The sequence below is a fragment of the Emydura macquarii genome, unplaced genomic scaffold, assembly GCF_026122565.2.
Source record: "Emydura macquarii macquarii isolate MOO-44397 ecotype Brisbane River unplaced genomic scaffold, CSIRO-AGI_Emac_v2 contig_1253, whole genome shotgun sequence".
Classification (NCBI taxonomy): domain Eukaryota; kingdom Metazoa; phylum Chordata; order Testudines; family Chelidae; genus Emydura; species Emydura macquarii.
Window position 1 is genome coordinate 46,386,689 of NW_027131390.1, and position 22,350 is coordinate 46,409,038.

Below are 22,350 nucleotides of genomic sequence, written 5' to 3' on the forward strand. Positions count from 1 at the left end.
TTTTATTTCAGTTAAGTAATATAATTTGGACCCCTGACTTGCAAATTGCTTAGTATGATTGGGCCCCCATTGCTGTCGGTGGGGCTCTACACCTAATACATTTTTGGATTAAGGTCTAAATTACATTTCATAATGAAATTAAATAGTTGCATTGAGGCAGAGATTTGGGGAACCTTCCGCTTAAAAATTAAATCTGGAATTAACTGTTAAATAGCACCGTGAAACCCTAAATAACTCTGCTAGGACATTGAAAAGTTTGTTGAAATAGCAGGGCTCATGTAGCGAATATCATATTTACAAAGCTGAATGGACTGAATTTAGGAAGCATGAAGATGGACACTTGTGATTTCTTTGATACTTTAGACGTTGTGCACTCTGTGCTTCACGACTAATTAGGGTTTTGTTTAGGTTTTTAGGATTTTGTTTGGTTTGTAAGAGGAGTTGCAGCACACCTCAGAACTATGCAGTATTTTGTACATGTAAAAACAAGAAAGAAAGAAAGAAATTGAGTACTATTAGAAACTAAGAACATTAAGAGATTTCTTTGAACATTTGGAAAACCTGCAGCTCTCTGGAAATGTGATAGGAGATTAAATGTATTGCTAAGCGTGTACATAGTATTTATGTTAAAAAAGTTTCCATGTCAGATAGACTTTCCTGACAGTTGCCATTTAAATTTTCCCAAATATTACAAATATCAGATTTTTTCAAAACTTTTTATTGAGTTGCTTTTCCCTGTGTTTTTCAGAAGGGCTTGATAGAAGTTCTTGTATTTAAAGAAACACTGCAGCATAAAATATTGGAAATACGTAGTTACTTAGACACTTATCCTGTAATTCACTGTACACAGGCAGACCACTCCACTCACATGGAGCATCTCTGAAATCAGCTGGGATCTGTCTACGCAACAAGTTGCAGCATCACGACCTTAGTATTTGTGTGTTTGAAATGCCAGTATGCAATGGGCACCACAGAACTTTTAATGCATTATAGTGTGTCCACACAACAACTTAGCACATGCTAGCTGAAAGTATTGTAGATTTACACCCCCACTAGCCATACACTTAGTCTTGATGTAGGCATGACCTAAGGCAGATTCTTCATCATGGATCTTTGCCTCTATTTTCAGATGCCTTTTTCCATCCTGAACGTCTGCAATTGCTGCGACAAAAAATATAGGTAGCAAAGTAGCAAGCGGGGACTTAGCCTTCTGTGAATCTACAACTGATGTTGCAACACCAGTTTTCAGAGGATTAAGTAATAGAAAGACATTTCTCTCTTCCATTTTTACATTATCACTGCTATAAGTATAGCTTAAATTTAATTTAAGGCTTGGATTTTCTTTTGAAATATATTCTACTGTACATTTGTATGTTCACATAATATTTTAAAATGTTAGTTTGCTAGTTATATAGAGTGAGTTAGTAGAAAACACTGAAATTCAAAAGTAACTTTTTTTTTTAAATCTTAGAAGATAAATTTGCTTTTTTTATTGTAGCACATACAGAGTTTAATGGGGGATCAGAGATTCCCTTTCAGTTCCTGTTAATCTCTGCTATTCTTTTAAATTTGATTTTGAGTTATTGTGCTGAGGTTGGGGAGAATAATTTATTTTCCTGTCCTATGATTTTACTGTTTGTTTCCAAAGTGCTAGTTGGAAAAGCTTGAAGTATTAGAATAGACTAGATATACCAATTAGTCCTTATCTGTAAATGTAACTAAACCCTAGAATTAAGGCATTAAAGTTGATGTACAAAATTCAACCCTTTTGTGAGTTGATACTCCAGTCGATATAGATGGCAGTTGTACCCCTGTTTAAGCCAGACTGAATTGGGGCCGTTATGTAGAAGGAGGCTAAGAAATGATTGCACTGGAAAACATATCACTGAATTTCATGACTTTCTATATTTAAAATCTCAACCATAACATTGCATTAATGAAGTTCTCTGAATTCACTATGTAAATATTTGATATTGAAATGAGCTGGTGGGTAATCAAATGGATTGAGCAGTATGAGGTTTGCTATTTGCCTTATGCATTTGTTTATTTCATTGGATTTATAACACAAGAGACACATCTGGCAGTTGATTGAAAATACAGTAGATGAATAAAATAGATTAAGATATGAAAAAAGAAAAATGAACACATCTCCCACAAAAATGTTTGTTTATAATGCTGTTAATTTTCCAATGGGTGCCTCTTATAGAGTAAAAAGGAATGTGTTTGTTTGCTCAAGTGTTTGTATTTGGGTAGTGGTTTTTTAACATGTATTTATATCTCTTGAGAAATAACAGTTATTCAACATTACTGTAGTAAGCAAATTATATTAATTGTTTCTTTAGGAAGTAGATAATACTGAAGTAATGATATTGTCATACAATGAACAAAAATTCAGTAAGATGGAGGATAGCCTTTGTCAGTGCAGAAAACTGCCCCCTCCTTTTCTCTTGTGCCACCTCATTTGTCACATGCTATATCCTTTCTTGTTTTTTGTGTCAAAACTGGATATTTCTAAAGCATTATGTAACAGGAAAAAGAGTATTTACTTGAATTTAAATTACTACATATTAACAATGATGTTTTACACCCATAAACTTGCAAATGAGCAAGAAGTAATATGGTGCCAGTTTGAGTAGAACATGCAAGTTTTGTGGCTGAGTTTCTTTAATCAAGTTGATAGATATCCATTGTTTCTACTTTACCTAATTTTACTAATTTTTGTTTGCATTTCAGGATTCATTGTGTATATAGCTGTTTTTGGCATATTGTCATCAGATCATATGTATGGACTAAATTCCACAAATCTTAAATCATGTCATGTCCAGGTCATTTTAATGACATTTCACATATAGTCCCTGTGTGGTCTATAAGGCCTGCTATTTCTGAGGGAATCACTTACTCAGCAGCCCCTTTATATTTTCATCCGGGAACAACTCAGTTCACTATATTTAAACCGCTCTGCAATCCTCTGATATCAAACCCCTGGGTGTTGTTGCCCTCTGTCCTACCAGTTGCTCATAATCCTGGGTTAAGGAGATGTAGTTACTGGAGAACTAATACTACTGCGATGAATGCTTCTGGAATGCCTATTCTAGAGAATCATAATACTGTTTCTAAACCTCAAGGTGAGTTAATAATGCTTTCATTAGTTTAGTAATGTTTTCTATACAGTACTATTATGAGAATCTCCATGACAGCAAACATATTCAATAACTGTTTAAAGCAATATGCAATATACTATGGGAGTTTATAATAAATACATTATTGTAACCAGAAATTAGTTCCTATGCATGAACTGCATGCAAGATTGGAGCCAGAATAGGCAAAATCTTCAATTTTCTGTGCTGTAAATATACCTGATCATGTAGTACATATTAAATATATATTTCAGATTAGCAAATCAGACAAGACAAAATTGCATATGGCAATTAGCTGCTTCTATGACCAGTGAAGCTATACTATATTTGAAATGTTAATATTGTCTATTGAAAAAGTATTTTTAGGTTTTGTTTTAAAAGATCAAATGTTATAGTATAACATGACTAGATCAAAATTTCAAGATTCTGTGACTTGAAGTTGTATTGAAGAATAGTTGTTAAAATGAAAGATGAACTGCTGAGTTTTTGGAAAAACTTTACACCTGGGTACTTCAGTGCGCTTTGCTTTGATCCACCACAGTCAGCTGAGGTCTTGGAATAAACTGGTTCTTGGAATAAAACTCTCTAGGATTGTCAGCAGGGTATTTGCTGTAGAGAAGAAATGCGCTTCTTTTGGCAGTTTCAGATCCAGAAATTGATTGGCTCCAGGACTCAATGCAAAGTCCCTTTGGTCTGGGAAATCTTTAACTGAGGCTTTGAATTAAATTATTATATGGTAGGGAGTCAATTCTTTGAGTAAAAGAAATGTAACTTTTACCAGCAAAATGGTGGGGCTTAGGTATCCTCTGCAGTTGTTGTTGCCTTAATTTTGTATTTTAAAAAAATTGTTAGGAATCCAATTGCTGTGACATTCTATGTCTTGATTAAGTAAAATCAATTTGATTTAATAGTGTTTACAAATAATTGAGATAAATGGATACTGTTACAAACTCATAATATTTTTCTGGATTCTGTTCTTGTCTTATAGGTCAGTCACAATATTTAAACTAATGAAAAAGTTGGAACTCCCAATTATTTTTCATCTGCAATAAAATAAAATGGGACTTGGGGTTCAGATGTAGTGAAATTGATCTGAATTGGGTAGCTAGATGAAATCTGGAATGTATGCAAAATTATTACAGCAAGATAAAAGTTGACATGACACTTCCATTCTATATACCTATTTTTACTTGCTTTAGAACTTTCTCAATTTACTTAGGACTGAAATTTCTTATGCTTGGCTTCACTGATGTAGTGATGAGTTCCTGAGTCTGAAGACATCTCTGGTGTCTTTATCATTGCTTATGGCTTTGCTGAGCAGCAGCGACTGAAATTAACAACTCTAGTTATTCTGACTTGTGCTATTCAGAATCCTGTATGTAGTAGTGAAACTGTCAATCATTTCAGTTTTATTCTTGCTGTATGTGAAAGCTAATAGCCACAGCCAAAGCACTTGAGCAGTTGTCGCTGGACCTCTTGGTGACTTTTCTCCTCTTTCCTGCAACCCCTCAGAATCTACCTAATGGGTATAGCCCTTTAATGTCTGGTCAAATTTTAAATCCTTTTCTTGATACAATGGCAGTTCTTAATGCTACAGTATAATTTTTATAAACAAGGCTTTATTTTGAAATTGTTTTGCTGGCTTGGATTTTGTTTGGTGTTATAAAAAAAAATACCTTGTGGCCTAGTAGTAATCTGCAGTACTACTAGAAGAATCAAGTTTGATTTCGGCTCCTTTCCTTGCTCTTAGAGGGGCTTAAGTGAAAAGAAACTCTCAGTAGCTTTTGATAAGTTGTGTGTAAAATAACAAAAAGAGGAAATTCTAATAAAACCAGTTCGTTAATGCAATGTTGCTATGTTGAAGTTGAGATTTTTAACTACAAAAAAATCAGAAAATTCATACTTAACGTTTTTCACCGAAAAAATTAAAGCAAAGCCGAAGTGATTACTTAAAAAAACATAGTTAGCCAAATAACAGTTCACTAAATAAAAATATATACATTTGCAAAGCATATTATAAAAATTACCTATCATTGTTTCATTATTTGTTCAGTGTTGAGACTGTTTTCTTTCTCAGTTGGAGATAGCGTCTTTAACAATAATTTCCAGCAGAGAGAGATCATTTGATGCAAACTTAGAAGGGAAAGGGTTTAGTTTCCTATTAGAAAGCACTGTTAGAAAGTTTCCAAGCTGTTACAAGGTGATTTTCTCTGAAGTTACTATTTGTGCAAGATTCTTACTCTTGATTCTCAGTGTTCTTGTGCAAAATGGGCAGAACTTAATTTTTTTGACCACTAAGGTAGTGCATGACATTCTCCTCAGTGCACCGGAACCATAAGCCACTGTGTTACTGCTTTGCTCAGCAAGAGTGAGCTTTGTTGGAGCTTAAACTGTGTATCAGCTCCCTGCCACACCAGCAAACTCCTCAAGACTGCCAGTTTTAACCTTACCTTTCAGATACCAATCAGTGAACCCAAGTTCCCCAGAGACATCTATCTGCAGTGTCTAGTCCCTCTTCCTGTGCATTCACCAATGACGTTCACTACTTCCAAAGAGACAGTGCACATCCCAGACTGTCAGTTTAGCTGAGCTTCCACACTTGACTTTAATATTCAGCACTGAAATGGTTTAGTAATAAAGCAAGAATAAGTTTAAAGAAAGTTTAATAAAGTTTTAAAAGTTTAATAAAGAACACAGATTTAAGTGATACTAAGCAAGAATAAAAGAGAAAAGGCTTACAAACTAAACAATTAACACACCTTCTAGTGCCTGAAACTTAGTTCTAACAAGCTGTATCTTTGCCTAAAACAGTTTCTCTCTTATATCAAGCTATCAGCAACTCCAGCCCTTCAGGTGCAAGGATCCACTTTTCATAGAAGTCGTGTGGGGTGGCTTTTGCCTTTAAAATTCATCATTTTATTGCAAAAGTTTTTCATCAAGTTCAGGGGCTTGTGTTTGTTCATGAGACTAAATAAATAACTAAAACACCATCACAGAATATCTTTTCTTTGGGCTTGTGCAACAAACAAGAGCAAGAGACAGGTGAGATTCCCTCCTAGCCCTGAAGATTTTGGATTTCTTAAAACTCTCAGAAGATCAGAGGTTCTAGATTCCAGCTTTCCAGGTGAAATTGCCACCACCACATCATGTATAGAAAAATCACATCATCACATCATGTATAGAGAAATCCAAAAAACCAAGAAAATCTGGCGTGATGCAGCCAGTGCTCTTTATCTCTGACTACTTTGCAGCAAAGTCTTTGGCTATTTGGCTCCTGCTGTTTTTCCCCTGCATATTGTATTCATCATTTTATTCTGAGATGTGTATCAAACTTTTTAATCACAATAAGTGGGAATATTTTGATGATGGTATGTTTAAGGAAAAAGAAATTACTTGTAATTTTGTCTCTTTGAAGTTAATTTTTTCACGGGATTCCCATTTGCCTATCCCACTTCCCCTCACAGTTTGGGGTTTCATTCCAAGTTGGTATGTTGTTGGTAGGACATTATATACCATAGCTGTCCTTGAAATGATAGTCATGTTAAATTCCATAATTCATATTCATGACAGCTCAGTTGTTAGAGAGCTCTTGCTTTCTACACATTCAGAAACTGCTCAAGGGTGCAGAAGCAGTGGCACTTGGAATGAAACACAGAGGGAGCTTGTACTCCTGTCCTAGTGTCAGTGCCTCCGAGAGTCGAACTTTCCAAGAACTAGGAGAGTGCTGGTCCATCTAGCATAAGGAAAGCAATGACTCCTAAGATCCAGGCCAACCGAAGCACCTGCTGCTGAAGTTAGTGAAACTCTTTCTTGCAGCAATGAGAGTTCCCAGGGCCACTGGGCTTGAGGTGAACTCTCCCTCAGTTTCACCAGAGGAAGCTGGATCCTGGGGCCTCTAAAGCTTTGCGGGAACTTTTCAGATTAACCCCTTCAAACTATACAGAGATGTTTCCGCACCTGGGTAAACAACAAAACGTTGCTTTCTCCCTGAAGACTCCTCTTTTTTAGGGGGTGTCCCTATGACCTTAATTTAGAAGCATATGAAACTTGACCTGATGGTCCAACTTTGCCCGGAGACAGAAGAACCTACAGACATGACGGTTTTGTGCAACATGTGTTTTACCTAAGCAAATGAGACATTGTGTGTGTAAGGTCCATAAATTTTAGGGCACAATGAATATTTTTTGTAAGTCATGTTTTTTTAAATTAAAACCAGTCAATCTGTTAACCAATTGAAAAAAATCTGATCTAATAAATAGCAATTATGGTTAACAACTGCATATAAATTAAGCAAAAGACCTTACCGTGAGGAATGGTTTGGAAAAATAAGGTTCCTGTAACATCTAATTTCATTGGAGAAAGAGGATCTGGGGTCTGCTGGTGAGCAAGTAGGCTTGAGGTAGAGCCCAGCGTGGGACAGTTTTTTTTTAAATCTCATTCCCATCTCATTCCGCAATGCCCACTCCCATCTGCTCCCGCATGTTTCTTGCTTTTTTTTAATCCAGCTCCCACCTGCAAAACCTTAGATCTCAGAAGAGAAATGGATTCCCTCATGCTACCAAAAGAAAAGTCATATATATAAAAAAAAATTTTCAGACACAATTTTTACCACTAAAAGAATAAAACAAATCTTGCTTAAACATATTAAAAACATTTAACTCCTGTTATAATTGACATCCGATCTCTATCTATCCCTTGCTTAAATTTAGGTATTAAAACCTTTATGTAAAAAAGAGAAAAACTTGCTTTACATTGCTGAAATTCTATTTATGACAAACTAGTGAGAGATTTAGTGTTTTCCTACAAATTACCGGAGTCTGGTTTTTTTGCCCACCCAATGCTGCTTGCAACAAAGTACATTTACCTGATCCCACCCTTATGGCAGTGGGTCTTACAGGATCCATGGGATCCCAGTCCCACTTTAGGGCTCTAGCTTGAGGGAAAAATGTACACTCATCTGTCTCTGCTTAAAAAAGATTGTCTACCTATCAAGCACATGCCTCCTATAATAGGACTCTGTGAACGCAACACATTTAGAGAACATGACTTGACAGCTAAGTAGCCTTCTTTTCTTTAAGATTTGGTGGAACATTTAAGTCAGCCTTACTGTGAGTCCAGAGTAGAAAAAGGGCTTTGTGTACATTGATTATTCCCTCCACCCCAGAAAAGAGCTCTCATCCAAGAAGTTGTTTTCCTGTTTCACCAGTTTTGAAAAGAATGCTCAGTTGCTTCCCTGCTCATCTGCAGAAATCTTGGTTGTTCCTGTGCCTCTCAAAGTAACAGTTCTCAGCCTATTTTTTCCTCAGCTCCACATTCTGCACTACCTTCCATGGCAATGTAAAGGAGTGGTTTTTCCCTCAGCACTTTACAAGCTTCCTGGTTCTTGGGAGATCTAGAACTCCACACTTTCCCTTCCACCTAGCTATTTTTAGACAAAATCCACTCATTTTAAATGGTTTATGGGCTATGGGAAGTCTCCTCTAGCACAACTTTAGTACAATACTTTATTAAAACTACTTGCATGTTATCATGACTTTAGTAATGTACTATGTAAATTTCTCACTGTATATCAATAAAAGAACAGATGGTTCATCTAAGAAATAAATACTTAAGTGTGAGAAAGAAGTGAGAAGATGCAATGTTTACTTTGCCCCCTCTGCCTGAATGATAAGAGAGGAGCAGTGTTTCATCTAATGGGATTGTGGGGAAACCTGGAATCAGTTAGGTAAATTTTTTTTTAATTATTATTATTATTATTATTATTATTCTTAAAATCAAGTAAGAAAAGCAAATCTTTCTGGGTTTTTTCCGTGGTTTATCAGATGACTACTCATTGAAATTTTCTGCTTTTAGAGAACACCTCATACAACCCTGACTTTATCACAACATAGTTGATCACAGCATGATACTGCATCTATTTTATCTGACAAAATGTTTTATATATTGACATGTTTGTGCAGAATAGATCATTTTGAACTTCTCTTCTCATTTTTGATCAGGTGAGAAACCAGTATATAAAAACAAGCCGTTGACTTCAAGATGTTATAGTGAAAGTGAATTGGAGGAAACTGTGTTTGAGCTGATTGCTTCCAGTGACAACTGTGATAGTTGGACCATGGAACAAAGAGAAAACAGCAGTGATAAGAGTGAAATGGGAGTCTTCACTCAGCTGTCCTGTGCAATAGGCCAGTCTGATAAAACTGAGTGCATTGATAATCTGTCCAGTGAACTTGCAGAAGGCATCGATTGCTCTGTTTCAGGCCAGGCATGTTCCAGAAGTATCTCAGAATTAAAGTTTCCAGATGAAAACTTGACTTGTTTCAATTCATCAATAGATGTAGAACTTGAAACTTACAATAAAAAAAGAGGGAGGATTTCCAAAGTGTGTGAAGACAAAAGTGAAGCTGGTATGTTGGGAAAGGTCTGCAACAATGTACATTTCTGTTATAAGGAGAGTGACAGACACAAGAGTGATGTAGATGAAGACTCTCAACTAGAATATCACAGTGCTGAAGAGCAAGATTCTGATCAAAATACCTCATATATGCTTTCTGAGCAAATGAAAACTCTGGGGACACAAAATTCAAAAGTTCTGGAGCTGGTAGATACGGTTTATGAAGCTGTATGTGATGGAGCCACAAGTGGACAAAATCCTGTTAGCAAACTGGATGATGGTTCTTTTGCCTTGGGTTATGGTGCAGTTGATGAGTTTTATAATAAAACAGCTATATCAGAATTCTCAAAAACATCTCAAGACTCCGTATCACTGATGGATTACAAAGGTCTGAGATGTGAAAATCATGAGGAGGAACAAACTGAGGATACATACCATAGTGTACTTGGTGAAAATTCATTTGAAAGTAATACTGTTGTGAGTAGAGAAAAAGCTTATCACGAATCACTCTCCTTGAGCAGTTCAGAAAATCAACGGAAGATGGAGGCTGTTTCTTTTTGTGACATTGCACAGTCATCACAAATGGCTATTAAAAACGTGTTTAAAATGAGAGAAGGTCACAGCACTAATAGCATGTTGCAGAAGCTTGGAAATACTTATGTATTACCATATGAAAGATCCTCTGTGACATCCACACAGATTTCTAGCAAGAATGCAAAAGATTTAAGTTCTTGTAGTTGTGAAGAATCATTTTTGCCTGCATTTAATTCTGATCGTCCTGATTGCAGCCAGACAACTGTTGAAATGAAACCAGATTTTTCTTGTGCACTCCCCAAAATTCCAGTCCAAGATAGTCATTTGTCTTTTGTGGAAGTTATAGATAAGTATGGTGGTGATAGTACCAGACATAAAGTACATTTTCCTAACTCAAAAATCAAGTGCCTCACATGCTTGAATAATGCTACCAGTAATTATAAAGTTACAGTTAACCAGACTGTTGATGTAAGTTCTGATTTTAGGGCTTGTTTCACTACCAGCAGAGCCACTAGTGCTAATGCTTCTGTGATATCTAAAGCAAACAACACAAAGTTAACAATGATGAACAAAACCAGGTCTAAAGAATGGCAGACCATGACCTGTAGAAGTGTTGCCTGCAATACAGATTTGTCATGTGTAGGTGGCAATATGGAGCAGATTGCCTCACAGCTTGCTGAGACATGGGAAAAATGTATCAACAATCACATCCCAACAACTGAAGGGAATTCACAAATTAAGGTAATTTTGAGCTCACTGAGCAACTCAAAATAAATTCAGTTATTAAAACAAAATAATTATGTTTGTAACTTTCAATATCAGTAAATGCAGATGTATAATTATTTTCTTTTAAATTATTATTGTTTCTAGGATCCTTTAAGGTTGAGAATCCGAGATTTAAGAGAAAATCCTGGCAGGTATGTAAAAAATTGTAAATATTTGTATTTATGAATACCCATTGATAAATATAGAATTTATTTAATGGTTTTGAGGTTTTATCTGAATTAGCAATTTAAGAATGCAATGAAAATATTTGTTTAGAGTGCTTTCATTGAAAATTAAGAGTTTAATTTCATTTTTATGGCTGCATAATGATGATTAGAGTGCTAGTGCCATTTCCTCTTCTGAGTTAGGGATCAATAAATGTGAAAGCCACCATACCTGATACTGCAGAGTACTGTTTTTCCTATTTGGATAGCAGAAAGTAGGAAATAACTGATTTTGAGTTTCAAGTTTTCCTCCTAAAATGTGGTCAGAAATAGCTCCTAAAAAGCTACAAATTTCAAGGTAATACACCATAAATTAAAAAATATTCTTTCACTCAATCAATTCAATAATATATTTTTCCCTTTAAAGGGCGCTACATCTTAGCAAAGAAATTGAGAAGAATTATTCATCAGATTGTTGTAGGACGATGCTGGAGAGAGCTATAAAAGCAGAACTGCAGCTTCTAAGAACTCACTATTGGATGTGTTATCAGCACTGCTGTAAGATTAACAGACTTGTTATGGAAGAAAGAGAATGTTTTAACAGGCATGGATTAATTTTATTTCTCTTGAATAAAGTAAATATGTGATATTCTTAAATGGTACAGAATTTGAGAAATCCAGCTGCTTATTAATCTAAAGAGAGCAACGGAAAATGCTTTCCTAAAATCCATTTGAAGGTCAACCAAATAATTTAGTTATTTGATAGTACCTTTTGAAATTAAAATATTTCAAATCTAATGAATATTAGTCATTGCTTTGAAAAATGTATGCATTCTTGTACACATGTAATTGTAATATATATTCAGATGCTCAGAGCATACAGTGTGTCAATTCATTACTGGGTAAGGCTCACTCACTGGACCAGTTAGTCAGTTCTGCCGATGACATGTTCTTAAGGTGTGATGCCTGCACGAGGGATGGAAAATGCCAAAACATCAGAGTATTTTGACCCTATCAGAAGATGGTGGTGGTTGCCACAGAGCTCAAATTGCTAGTAATAATTGGCCTAATTCTTCCTTTACTTTCTCCCTGCAGTAATATTTTGTGTTTTTGTTTAAGCACTATTGGCGGGCATCAATTGTTGAATGAGACTGCTTTATTATAGGTGGAACAGATAGTGATGCATATAGTTAAGATTGCCTGACACTTTCTATTATTAGATGGAAAACTGTTCTCTTATTCTTACTGTTGCTTATAGCTTTATCATACTTTAACTGTTCAGCCTGAAATTTTGCATAATAGGTGTTTGCCTCAGACTGTGTGTGTACTTTGAAAATTTCAGCTAAATTACAGGAAAACCTCTGCAGAGTTACTGAACATCTAATTCGGTCACTCTAGCAAGTACCAGGACTTAGAATAGGAAAATAATCTCCTGTGCAATCATTGTATTACTGCTGGTGCCCAAACTGCACAGAGGAGGAGGAAGCAGTCTGATTCAAATGCCAGAGGGTGAGGGCTAGGGTAGGAACAGAGAGGCACCAGGGAAATAGAGGTTGAGTAGAACAGAAAGGAGCTGGAAGAATGAATAGGTGCAGATTCATACTGAGCTGTGGGGGGAATAGAGGAGAAGAAAAGAAGATCAGGGGGAACAAGGACATGAACCTGGGGATAGTTAGGAGTAAAAGGGACCGACAGGCTGGGACAGGAATAAAAGAGTTTATAACCACTAAATCACACTCCCTCTTCAGAACTTGGAATTGAACCTGTGATTCCTAAGCCTCAACAGTCTTCTTATGCTAGCAAATAGCTTTGAAGCACGCTGGAAAAGTTTGCATTTCATCCTCCTTTACTGTTTTGTCTACATAAAGGGTAACAGCCTATTCCTGCCAGTTACTCTGTAAGTTCAATTGGTTGAGTTCTGTGCAATGTATTTAAAGGTACCAATTCTGTTGATGACCCATGTGAAGGTCAATGTGGTTCCACATAATGGAATTTGACTTTTCTGTTTGCTTTTTAAAAAAAAAAAAAAAAAAAAAATCTTAGGAAATTGCATCCAAAACCACTACAGGCTCCAGGTCGATACACCATGGAAGAAAATAGAACAGTGTTCTATTTTCATCTTCAATTTATGTTCTCAGACTAAATGCCCACCAGTCTGGAGGAATTCTTTGAGGTTGTTTAAGTGATTTAAGTTCCATTTGTTAATTTTGAGGGAGGTATATTTCAATCTAGCTTTTTAATATTCTTACTGTGACCTGGGGAACCAAATTAGACTCTACTGTTTCCAGGATTGGTGAGAAGACAACTTTATAAATAAGAACCAAATTATCCTACTATATATTTTAAAATTATTTTAATGAGACTTTAAAATAATTACAAATGAGCATTCTTTCGAAGGGCAAAATGAAGGAGTCCAATAACAATTTGATGCAATAATCTATATAGAAAAAAGAAATTCCCTTAAAAGGAAAGTCCACAAAGAAAACAGCATTAGAGATCACAAAAGACCAAGATGGTTTAAGCTAACATTTAATTAGAAAAAATCGATTTCTTGAGATGTGGTGGGAAGGTGGAGGGACAAGAAAAATCTTGATGCACCATAAGCTATTTTTGATAAATTCTGGAAACAATAATGTTACAGGAATGCCCTACTATATATTTGAGGTGCTCTTTTTATATTTTTTCAGGAATTTTAAAAGTGACATTGACAAGACTGAACTAGGTTCATCTTTGTTGTCTATTTTTGAAGAACTGAAAGCTAGGTATGACAGCATGAGAGAAAAATTAGTAATGGGTATACCATTGGATTCACTGCCTCCATTATCAGTGGAATCAAAGTTGTTTTCAATCTTTTCTTCTTACGTTCCTTCAAAGGTACAGTAGCTTTTTTATTTTTAAGTTACTCTTTGGCCTTAAATAGGAGTTTCTTTTAAAAACTAAGGGAAATCTTTTTTTTTTTTTTTTTCTTGACAGCTGGTGAGAGATGACCTTCTTTATAAGTAAGTAATTACACTTTTTATTTATATATTCAGATTAAGGAATTTGCCAGAAGTGAGAGCAAAATAAATAGTGCAAGTATTTTTGTTTTTTGTTAAGAACTTCACTTGTTACTCTAACTCCATTTAGCTGAAAAAGCAGGTCGAAACTTTAGACAGTGTGATTTTATTTTAGAGTGAGGTTTTATTCTGCAAAGTAATTGTATGTAAATGGTATTGTAGAGTTCTATGTTTGTATCTCCATGACCTTCAGTTCAGATTTTCTCAATTTATAAATAAAAAGGTGTGTTTTCCTACCACTCAAAATTTCATGTATGTCAGTCTTCCAGTACAGTACTTGCTTTACCAAGCTACTCCTTCAGCCTTCCCTTGTGCTACCCTCTTCCTTTACTATTAGTTTGGGATGTTTAGTGTAGTAGTTTGGGGTGAGAGGGAGAGCTTGATAAACAGGGTGCAGTAAGGCTGGCAATTCAAGGGGAAGGAGATTTGGGAATAATGAGAGCACCATTTTGAAAGAAAGTAGTTCTTTCTGAATTTTTCTGAAGGAGCTTATTCTTCAGCCTCTGCTAAAAGATAAACCTTTATTTATAAAGATTAACAGCAACAAATCCTAAATATATATTTTTAGAAAATCCACTGTATTAGATATACTCAAGATTGACTTCTCTGCTATTTTTGCGTAAATAATCAGTTTTATGTCTCTAATAATTGTCTGACCACAACAGATAAACTTCAGCAGACCAATTTCAAGTTTCTTACTAAAAATTATTAAAATAAATCAACAAAAATGACACACAAAATTGTGAGAAACTAATGCAATATGAAATTGCATATGGAGAGACCACCTACTTATAAAGAAAAAAGGAAGTATAGCCCGTTTCAGAACATAATCTTAAATATGGAGTTGCAGTCAGTGCCTCCATAACAGTTTTGTTTTGTTTTGTTTTGTTTTGTTTTATTTTATTTATTTATTGTCTTCTCCAAGACATCAAGAAACTGGTATAGGTAAAGAGACACTGTCCATGGTTACATGCTTAAATTTAAATGGCAATATAATACATTATTTTAACTTCTTTATTATGAAAAATATTTCAGTCTTTCACTGAAGATGAAAAAATCCTGGTTTTCATCTGAACAGACCACATCCAAAGCAGCTCAAGGAACTGCACTTATATTTGCTATCTCTCTGGAAACAAAGGGCTAGTGTTACATATATGATGTTCTTGTCATATCTACACGCCAACACAAAGCTGGTACAATAGATCTAAAAGTATAGGGTCTGATTGTTGCCCTGTAAATATTATTAAAGGTTCCTGAGTGGCATTCAGTTAAAATGAGCCCATTAAATTCATAGTAATTTTATTTGTGCTGTGTCTAACATGAAACCAGCAAACGTTTCTGTATTGGTTTTCTTGTGTTATGCATTGTCGTATTAAGTCACTCAGAAGTGTTAAACTATTGGAATATGGTGTGATGTAATGGGACTGGCTGGAGTTTGTTTTGTGGCTAGTGAATAACACACAAAGATGCAATAGTGTTGTTTATCAGAATTCTATCTTTAAACAAATATTTGTTCTGTCAGTGTTGATAATTTTCCAGTTTTCTTTACTAGTATTTTAAAAACATGTATGTTTAAATCAATACTGTACCATAAAACAATTAATGCCACAGTAAAGTAATAAAGTATTGCCATATTATGACATTATATAAGTAAGACAAAAGGAAAAGAGAAATAAAACTTCCAATATTATTGTGTAACTGCAAAATTTTTTCTTATGAGAGAGAATTTAAAAATGAAGCCAGACATAGCTACTTTTAAACTGTGTCATACTCCTATTAAGTGTAGTCAGACTGAGTAACTTGCAATATATTCTTTAAAGGAAAAAATATAGCTGCATAAATAAGCAACTTAAAGAATTGCTGGTTACATCAAAATGCATACAAAACATTTGCATAAGATGAATAGTGATTTTATTAATAAAAATAGGTAAGAAACAGTAAGGCAGTATTACAGTGGATGTTGGAAAAGGCCTCTAAAATGTTTCCTGGAATTGATATTTTTCTTTTAGTATGTATCACATTACCAAATAATTGATTTTTAACTTCCAAACAACTGTTTTTCAAGAAATCTTAATTAAATTAAATGGTAAAATATTCCTAGCAATAGGGACAAACAATGTATTTTTTCTTTTTCTGGTAATATCTAGTATGCTTATAGAATCTTCAAATGTACAATTATTCTTTTCTCTATAAAATTGTCTATTAAAATATGAAACTTTAGTATCTTTAACACTGGTTATGCTGATGTTTATAAACTTTATACATTTTTCTTAGTACATTGAAGATGGGGGGGAAATTTAGTTGGTAGAGACAATGTTTTGAAAATTTTTGAAAATTGGATAACAGGAGACTATTACAATTTATAATCGATTTTCAAAAAAAAGTTGAAACTTATTTTTTAGTTCTAGTTCTGGGGCAGAAAAATCAGGATTAGAAATATCAAAACATCAAGAGGGTGAAATTTCCTCCAGCCTGAAAAGAACACCATCTTTAGTGAGTTTCCTGAACATTTACTTTGTAACCTGTTTATAAGCTAATAATCTTCTTAAATCCTATTCTTTATGTAGACATATTTTGTAGAGTGCTATATAAAAATATAATTTTGATCTTTACAACTCAGCCAAGAATTGGTATTTCTTAGCATATATATCTCCGTGCTAGTAATAGGATGTAATGCAACTGTTATTACAACGGATGATAATACTGTTTTCGAAATGCAAAAATATTTAAGATCTTGAACAAAAATTAGTGGACAAAAATTTTCTATAGCTGATTAGTGCATCTATAGCCTGAAACTTAGAAAAATAAAAAATTCTACATTTTAAGCAAAAAAAGAAAAAAAAAAGTAATGTTATTCAACAAATAACTAATGGAAGCCTATTTATAGGTAACTCATCAAATGGTGTGTTTAACTGACAACAGGCAGTGTAAGCAATCTCCTCCCTACAAGAACTTTGAAATAAAATGTGAGGATCAAGATGTAAAAAGTGGTAAGCAAGATGTATCTAATTCAAAATTTGACAATAAAGTTCAGTACGAACAGCATGATGTATTTGTTACTTGTATTGTGCATTTGCTAAAATCTCAAACCTCTGATTGAAATATCCATATTGATGCTCTGCCATTTCTCTAAAGGGTCATTTAATACTAAATCAACTACATGCTGCGGTTTTTAGTCATACAATCTGTGGGTAATGTAAGAAAGAAATGGAAACATGCATGAGTATATTTTCTATGTAACTGCAAACCACGGTATCTTGAATACCATTAAGTACAGGCCATAGAACAATGGTTCCCTTTAAATATAGTGGTGAGTCAATGGTGACAGGGAAAAGCCTTGAATTTTACCTATGTGTTAATATTCTTGTCAGCATATTTCTACAATTAAATTATTTTACCTAGGTACTAGAGAATGATAGTAGTATCATTTCTCCCATTCAAAACTGCAGTTTTACATTTCATGCGACTTTCTTAACAGTAATTACAGCATGGTATAGAAATGAGTCCTTTTGTAAAAAATAGTCCTGTTGGTGACTAACATTGACTTGGTATTCAACATTTTTATATTGGATCTGATCCTAAAGCCCATTGATGTGAATGGGAGTCTTTCTGTTTTCTTCAGTGGGCTTTGGACCAGGTCCACTAAGAGCAAAAGATCATCATACTTAATGTGGTTTACAAACCTTGCCTGATACTGTGCAATCAGAGCGTAATTAAAGCGGTCAAGCTGAACCGTGCTTTCATATTCATTCATCTGATATAAAATGATTCTAAGAGTACTAAGAAACCTCGTATGATGCAAGAAAATACTTCTATTCTAATTCCTTAAGTGTAATATGAAAAAATGTCTGTCTGTTCTTTGATGTGGTGTTTTGATATACAGAATAGTGCAGCAATGACAAAACTGATGTGTGGGCACCAAACTTCAGTAAATGTGTGATCGAACAATTTATTTTAAAAATCTTTTTGCAATTATTTTTTATGTACTGTGAAATTAAAAACCGCATTGGTTTATGTATATAAATAATAGTATTTTATACATAATGATGATTCCTGTAGCATGTATATGTGGAGGGGCATATTCTTTTTCATAAATAGCCATCCAGTCTAAAGGCACGCTGGGATTTGCCCACTCACATCAGTCACAAAGGCAGGTGGGCTGAAGATTGATTTTGATATAGCTCTTTCAGAACCCTGTTCATCTCTATTGTTCAAAGCCAGATTTATGTTCAGCTGCTCTTCTTTACTGAAAAACGTTTTTTTACATTGCTGTAAATTCTAAGTGATAACCAACTACCTTATACTGCTTTTTACAGTGACCTGAAAACCCCTGCTTTCTTGGTCTCCCTGTACAAAATCTAACATAATATTTTTAATATCTTATATTTTGAAAAAGGAACCAACATGATGTGCATATTACACAAAAATTATTCTCCGTTTTACAGATGAGACTAAGACAGAAAGATGAAATCACTTGCTTGAGACCACATAAATCAGTGGCAGAGTCAGGATTAGTGCTCAGGATGTGCTCTTTCTTCAGGCAACTCTGCCTTCTAAATATCATTGCTTGAATTTTAGTACATGAAACTAAGTTTGCTTTAACTGTCTTAGACTGCAGAAAAAATCAAGAAATAAAAGAAGACTGGTTTGATGCTAAAGAAAACTTTACAGTGACTGATTTTTCAGTAACACTTCAGGGGAATGAAAAGGAACAAGAAAATCTAAAGAAAGTCATTAGTACAACAGGTGAGTTTGAGTGTTTTATTGGTTTAGATAAGAATGGCATTGATGTTGCATTATTGAACACTGCTTGTCCTCTGAAGGATCAGTTGAATTTTCAAGTACTGCATTTTCGTATTGTTTTAGTATTCTTCTCTTTCCTTGCTTGCCATAAGTTTTCTATAAAGAATTTAAATGTTTTTCTTCTAGCTGTTAACGTAAAATTTACCACTTTGAGCAAGATTTTCAAAACAATGTGTATTTTGAAATATTCCTCTTTAATTTTTTCTAATATTGACTTCTCCAGAATTAATTAGGACAGATTCACTCTCTTTAGATTGTGCCGCTATGTGGGGGCATGGTTGGAAGTACTCAAATTAAGTGTAGTAAAAGGATAAAGCTTTTTGGTTCCAGAAGAGGGGGGATGCACATTATACCTCTCTCACAATGGAATGTCGGCTCCCGTTAGTGTTCCACCTTTCTGATTTTGGTCAATGAAGAGTTCCGCTGAATCACTGTGACCAACTTCCTTGCTCCATGTCGTCACCTCTTCCACTACTTTATTCTTCCAGCAAATGTCTTTTAATAGGACTTCAAATCTTGTATGCCCTATTTAATTTTTAGCATATTTTTTACAGCTCATATTGGGGTCCCTGCATCAATATCACCTGCATTAAAGCCCTTAGAATATTCTTTCCTTTGGAAAGAACTGTGGATTCTCTTCTTCTAAGATTTCTCACTTTGAGCAATCAGATCCTGAATAAAGTATGTAAATTCTCATTTGGCTTCTTAGGCTTCTCTTATAAATCTAGTATGAAGCCAGCCTTGAAGAAGTTTGTTTCAAGTGATCCTGAGTGGCAGGTTGCAGTTGAATGTCAAGACCTTCATCACATTGTCATCACTGCCTAGTCATTTCAGTATATGCCAGAAGTGGTTTGCAAAGAGGCACCTGGTGGACTGTACCCTGTTAGCTGAACCAACAGTGATCTCTGGGTTCCTGAAACCCAGTGGAAGCTAGGAGAGGAAAGGGTCAGCTTGTTCCTGCTCCCTGTAGCTGCTGCCACCCTTCCCCTTCTTGTCCTCCACCCTCATACCTACTCACATAGGGCTCTGCTCCAAGCAGCAGCACTTTTAGGGGCTGTGGAATTGGCATCACAGCCCCTTGATGTGGTTCAGCCCAGAATTTGAGTGTTGTGCAGGTGAGTGCTGGGAATGTGGAAGGAGTGTCCTTCCCCATTCTACCTAAAGCACCTTCCACTCAGTAGCAACAGCTACCCACAAGCCCCAAAACTCCATCAGCAGCATAAGCTTTTCACTTCACCCCATTAATGACACCAGCTCCCACTACCCTTTTTTATCAATAACATTCCAAAAAAAACCCCAAAAAACTCACCCCTCCCCCCCAAAATGTTCTGTGGCCCAGTCTATGGAGGTACAGTGGATCACAGTGTTGTGATTCACAGGATGATTTTTGGCTACTTTATGTTTTGCAGCCCAAAAAAGGCTGAGACACACTGATTTAACAGGATAGGTCTCAAAGCTGTATTTTGACACCATCTAGCTACACTTTATGCATAGTTGCTGAAGCACATAAAAACTTTGAAGCCCTTAATTGCATACCTGGACCGTGTTTGACACAAGCTCCTCTAGAAAGATGTTACGCTGTTAGAGCACTACGCTTTTCCTGCCCAAGAGGAGACCCCTACAATTCCAGTTTGTGACTGGCTCTGACTTTGACTTCTGGAAAGGAACCTATTAGTTAGAATTAAGGAAATTTGTTAGACAAATACAATTTCAAATTACAACACACATTCTCACTATAGAATTAATTTACCAGATTTTTTTGAAGCACATGAAAAAATGTTTGTGGTATTCATGCTCCCCTTTGCAAAATTTCAAATACGTATTTTTCTGTAGAGTTTTAAGGCAACAATTTGAAATTAAATGTAATTTCACCCTTTTCCCTATTGTATCATGAAACATGTTTTCTTCGTTCAGTCACTTCCACTTTTTTATAGCTACTGTTTGCTACAAAAACAACTTGAGTTCTATAGCACTTTAAAGACTAACAATTTTAATTTCAGTAGGCATAAACTTAACTTGAGTTGTTTTTGCTGTATACAAACTAACACAGCAACCCCTCTGGAACTGTTTGCTTTACGTGTTTTCTGCTTTTTTACAATTAATTTATTGTAGATTGAATTAAATAAGGAATAGCTAAGAATAAGGTTTTTGTCACAGAATCATGGATTCCATGACTTTCAGAGACCTCTGTGACATTATCGTCTTCAGCTTCCATGCCAGGGAAGGGGCGGAAGCTATCAACTTCTGGTGGTTGCAGGAGCCCCAGAGTTCTCAGCTGCCACAGGCAGCAAGGGTCCCGGAGCTATGGGGACGGGAGCAGCTCTCAGCCACTGCAGGCAGCCCCGCAGCCATGAGATGGGGTGATGGTGAGGGGACGCTGGAGCCCCATGCTGCTGCAGGCAGTGGGGCACTCCATTGCCATCTGCTGTAGTGGATGGTGGGGGGACCCCCCCACAGCTCCCAGCCACCACTGGGGACCCTACAGCCCTGAACCGCCTTTGGCTGCGGGGACACCCTGCAGTCTCCAGCCTCAACAGCGGACCCCAGAGACATCAGCCACAGCCAGGGTTGACGCTGTAACCCTGAGCCACCACAGGGGATCTCAGAGCTGGGAGCCGCAGCGTTCCCTGGAGCAGCTCACCGTGAATGCTGCACCCTCCCTATCTCAGTGGGGCTAGGGTTCTTATCCTCCACTCTTGGGCATTTGGTCAGTTCCCCAAACCTCTCCTATTATTTTTAGTAGAAGTCTCATACGGCTCATGGCTTCCTTAATTTTTGTGTATTGCCCATGACCCGTCTGTGATTTTTACTAAAAAATAACTGTGACTATATCTTAACATTTGGAATAGCACATTAACACTTTTTTCTTTTATATTTCTATGCAACCAGAAATAAAGATGGCGAAGAATACAAGTGAGCCAAATAAGCATTTTATTCATGTTGGTGGCTTAAGTCCTTCAGTATCAGAGGTAAAACAGCCTTCCTTTAAATAATACCTTGTTTATCTGATAAATTACTTCCATGCTGTATGTTAAGGCCCCCCTCCCTCAGTTCTTGGTTCGCTGACAGAAGCAGAAGTCCAGAGTCCAGCAACAGGCAATACCATGGGTTTATTGGGATAATCACGCAAGAATCCCAATTCTTCACACCAGTAATTTTCCTTTTTCCCACCTTAAATTCTGTTTGATCTCAGTTTTTATAGTGTATCTTAACCAATTGTTTTCTCAAAAATATTACAGGATAATTCTTCTTTAACCAATCCTAACATATTGTAACATAATTCTCTAAACAGTCATACCCCATCACCTTAACTGATTGCAATTAATTATGGGACAAACAGAAACAATCAAAGAATCAGACAGATATCAGAACAGTGGGTACGATAATGACCAAACAATATGAAGTATAGATCCTACAACCACAACTGATGACAAGTGTTTAAAACCCAGACCGAATGCTATCAAACAAAGTTTTCTTTAAGCATTCTAGGGTCTTCC

At 35.7% G+C, this 22,350-nt stretch overlaps 1 protein-coding gene across 1 annotated transcript in view; it reads left to right on the forward strand.

Moving 5' to 3' along the window:
* The window catches only part of RBM44 (RNA binding motif protein 44), a 35,210-nt gene that overhangs the window by 976 nt on the left and 11,884 nt on the right, over nt 1–22,350 (forward strand). Inside the window, exons 2-10 of the mRNA XM_067548692.1 lie at nt 9,137–10,806; nt 10,936–10,982; nt 11,422–11,598; nt 13,682–13,868; nt 13,968–13,993; nt 16,453–16,543; nt 16,938–17,040; nt 18,662–18,796; nt 21,743–21,822. Coding sequence (XP_067404793.1) covers nt 9,137–10,806; nt 10,936–10,982; nt 11,422–11,598; nt 13,682–13,868; nt 13,968–13,993; nt 16,453–16,543; nt 16,938–17,040; nt 18,662–18,796; nt 21,743–21,822 — 2,516 coding nt within the window. The remainder of the gene's footprint in view (nt 1–9,136; nt 10,807–10,935; nt 10,983–11,421; nt 11,599–13,681; nt 13,869–13,967; nt 13,994–16,452; nt 16,544–16,937; nt 17,041–18,661; nt 18,797–21,742; nt 21,823–22,350) is intronic.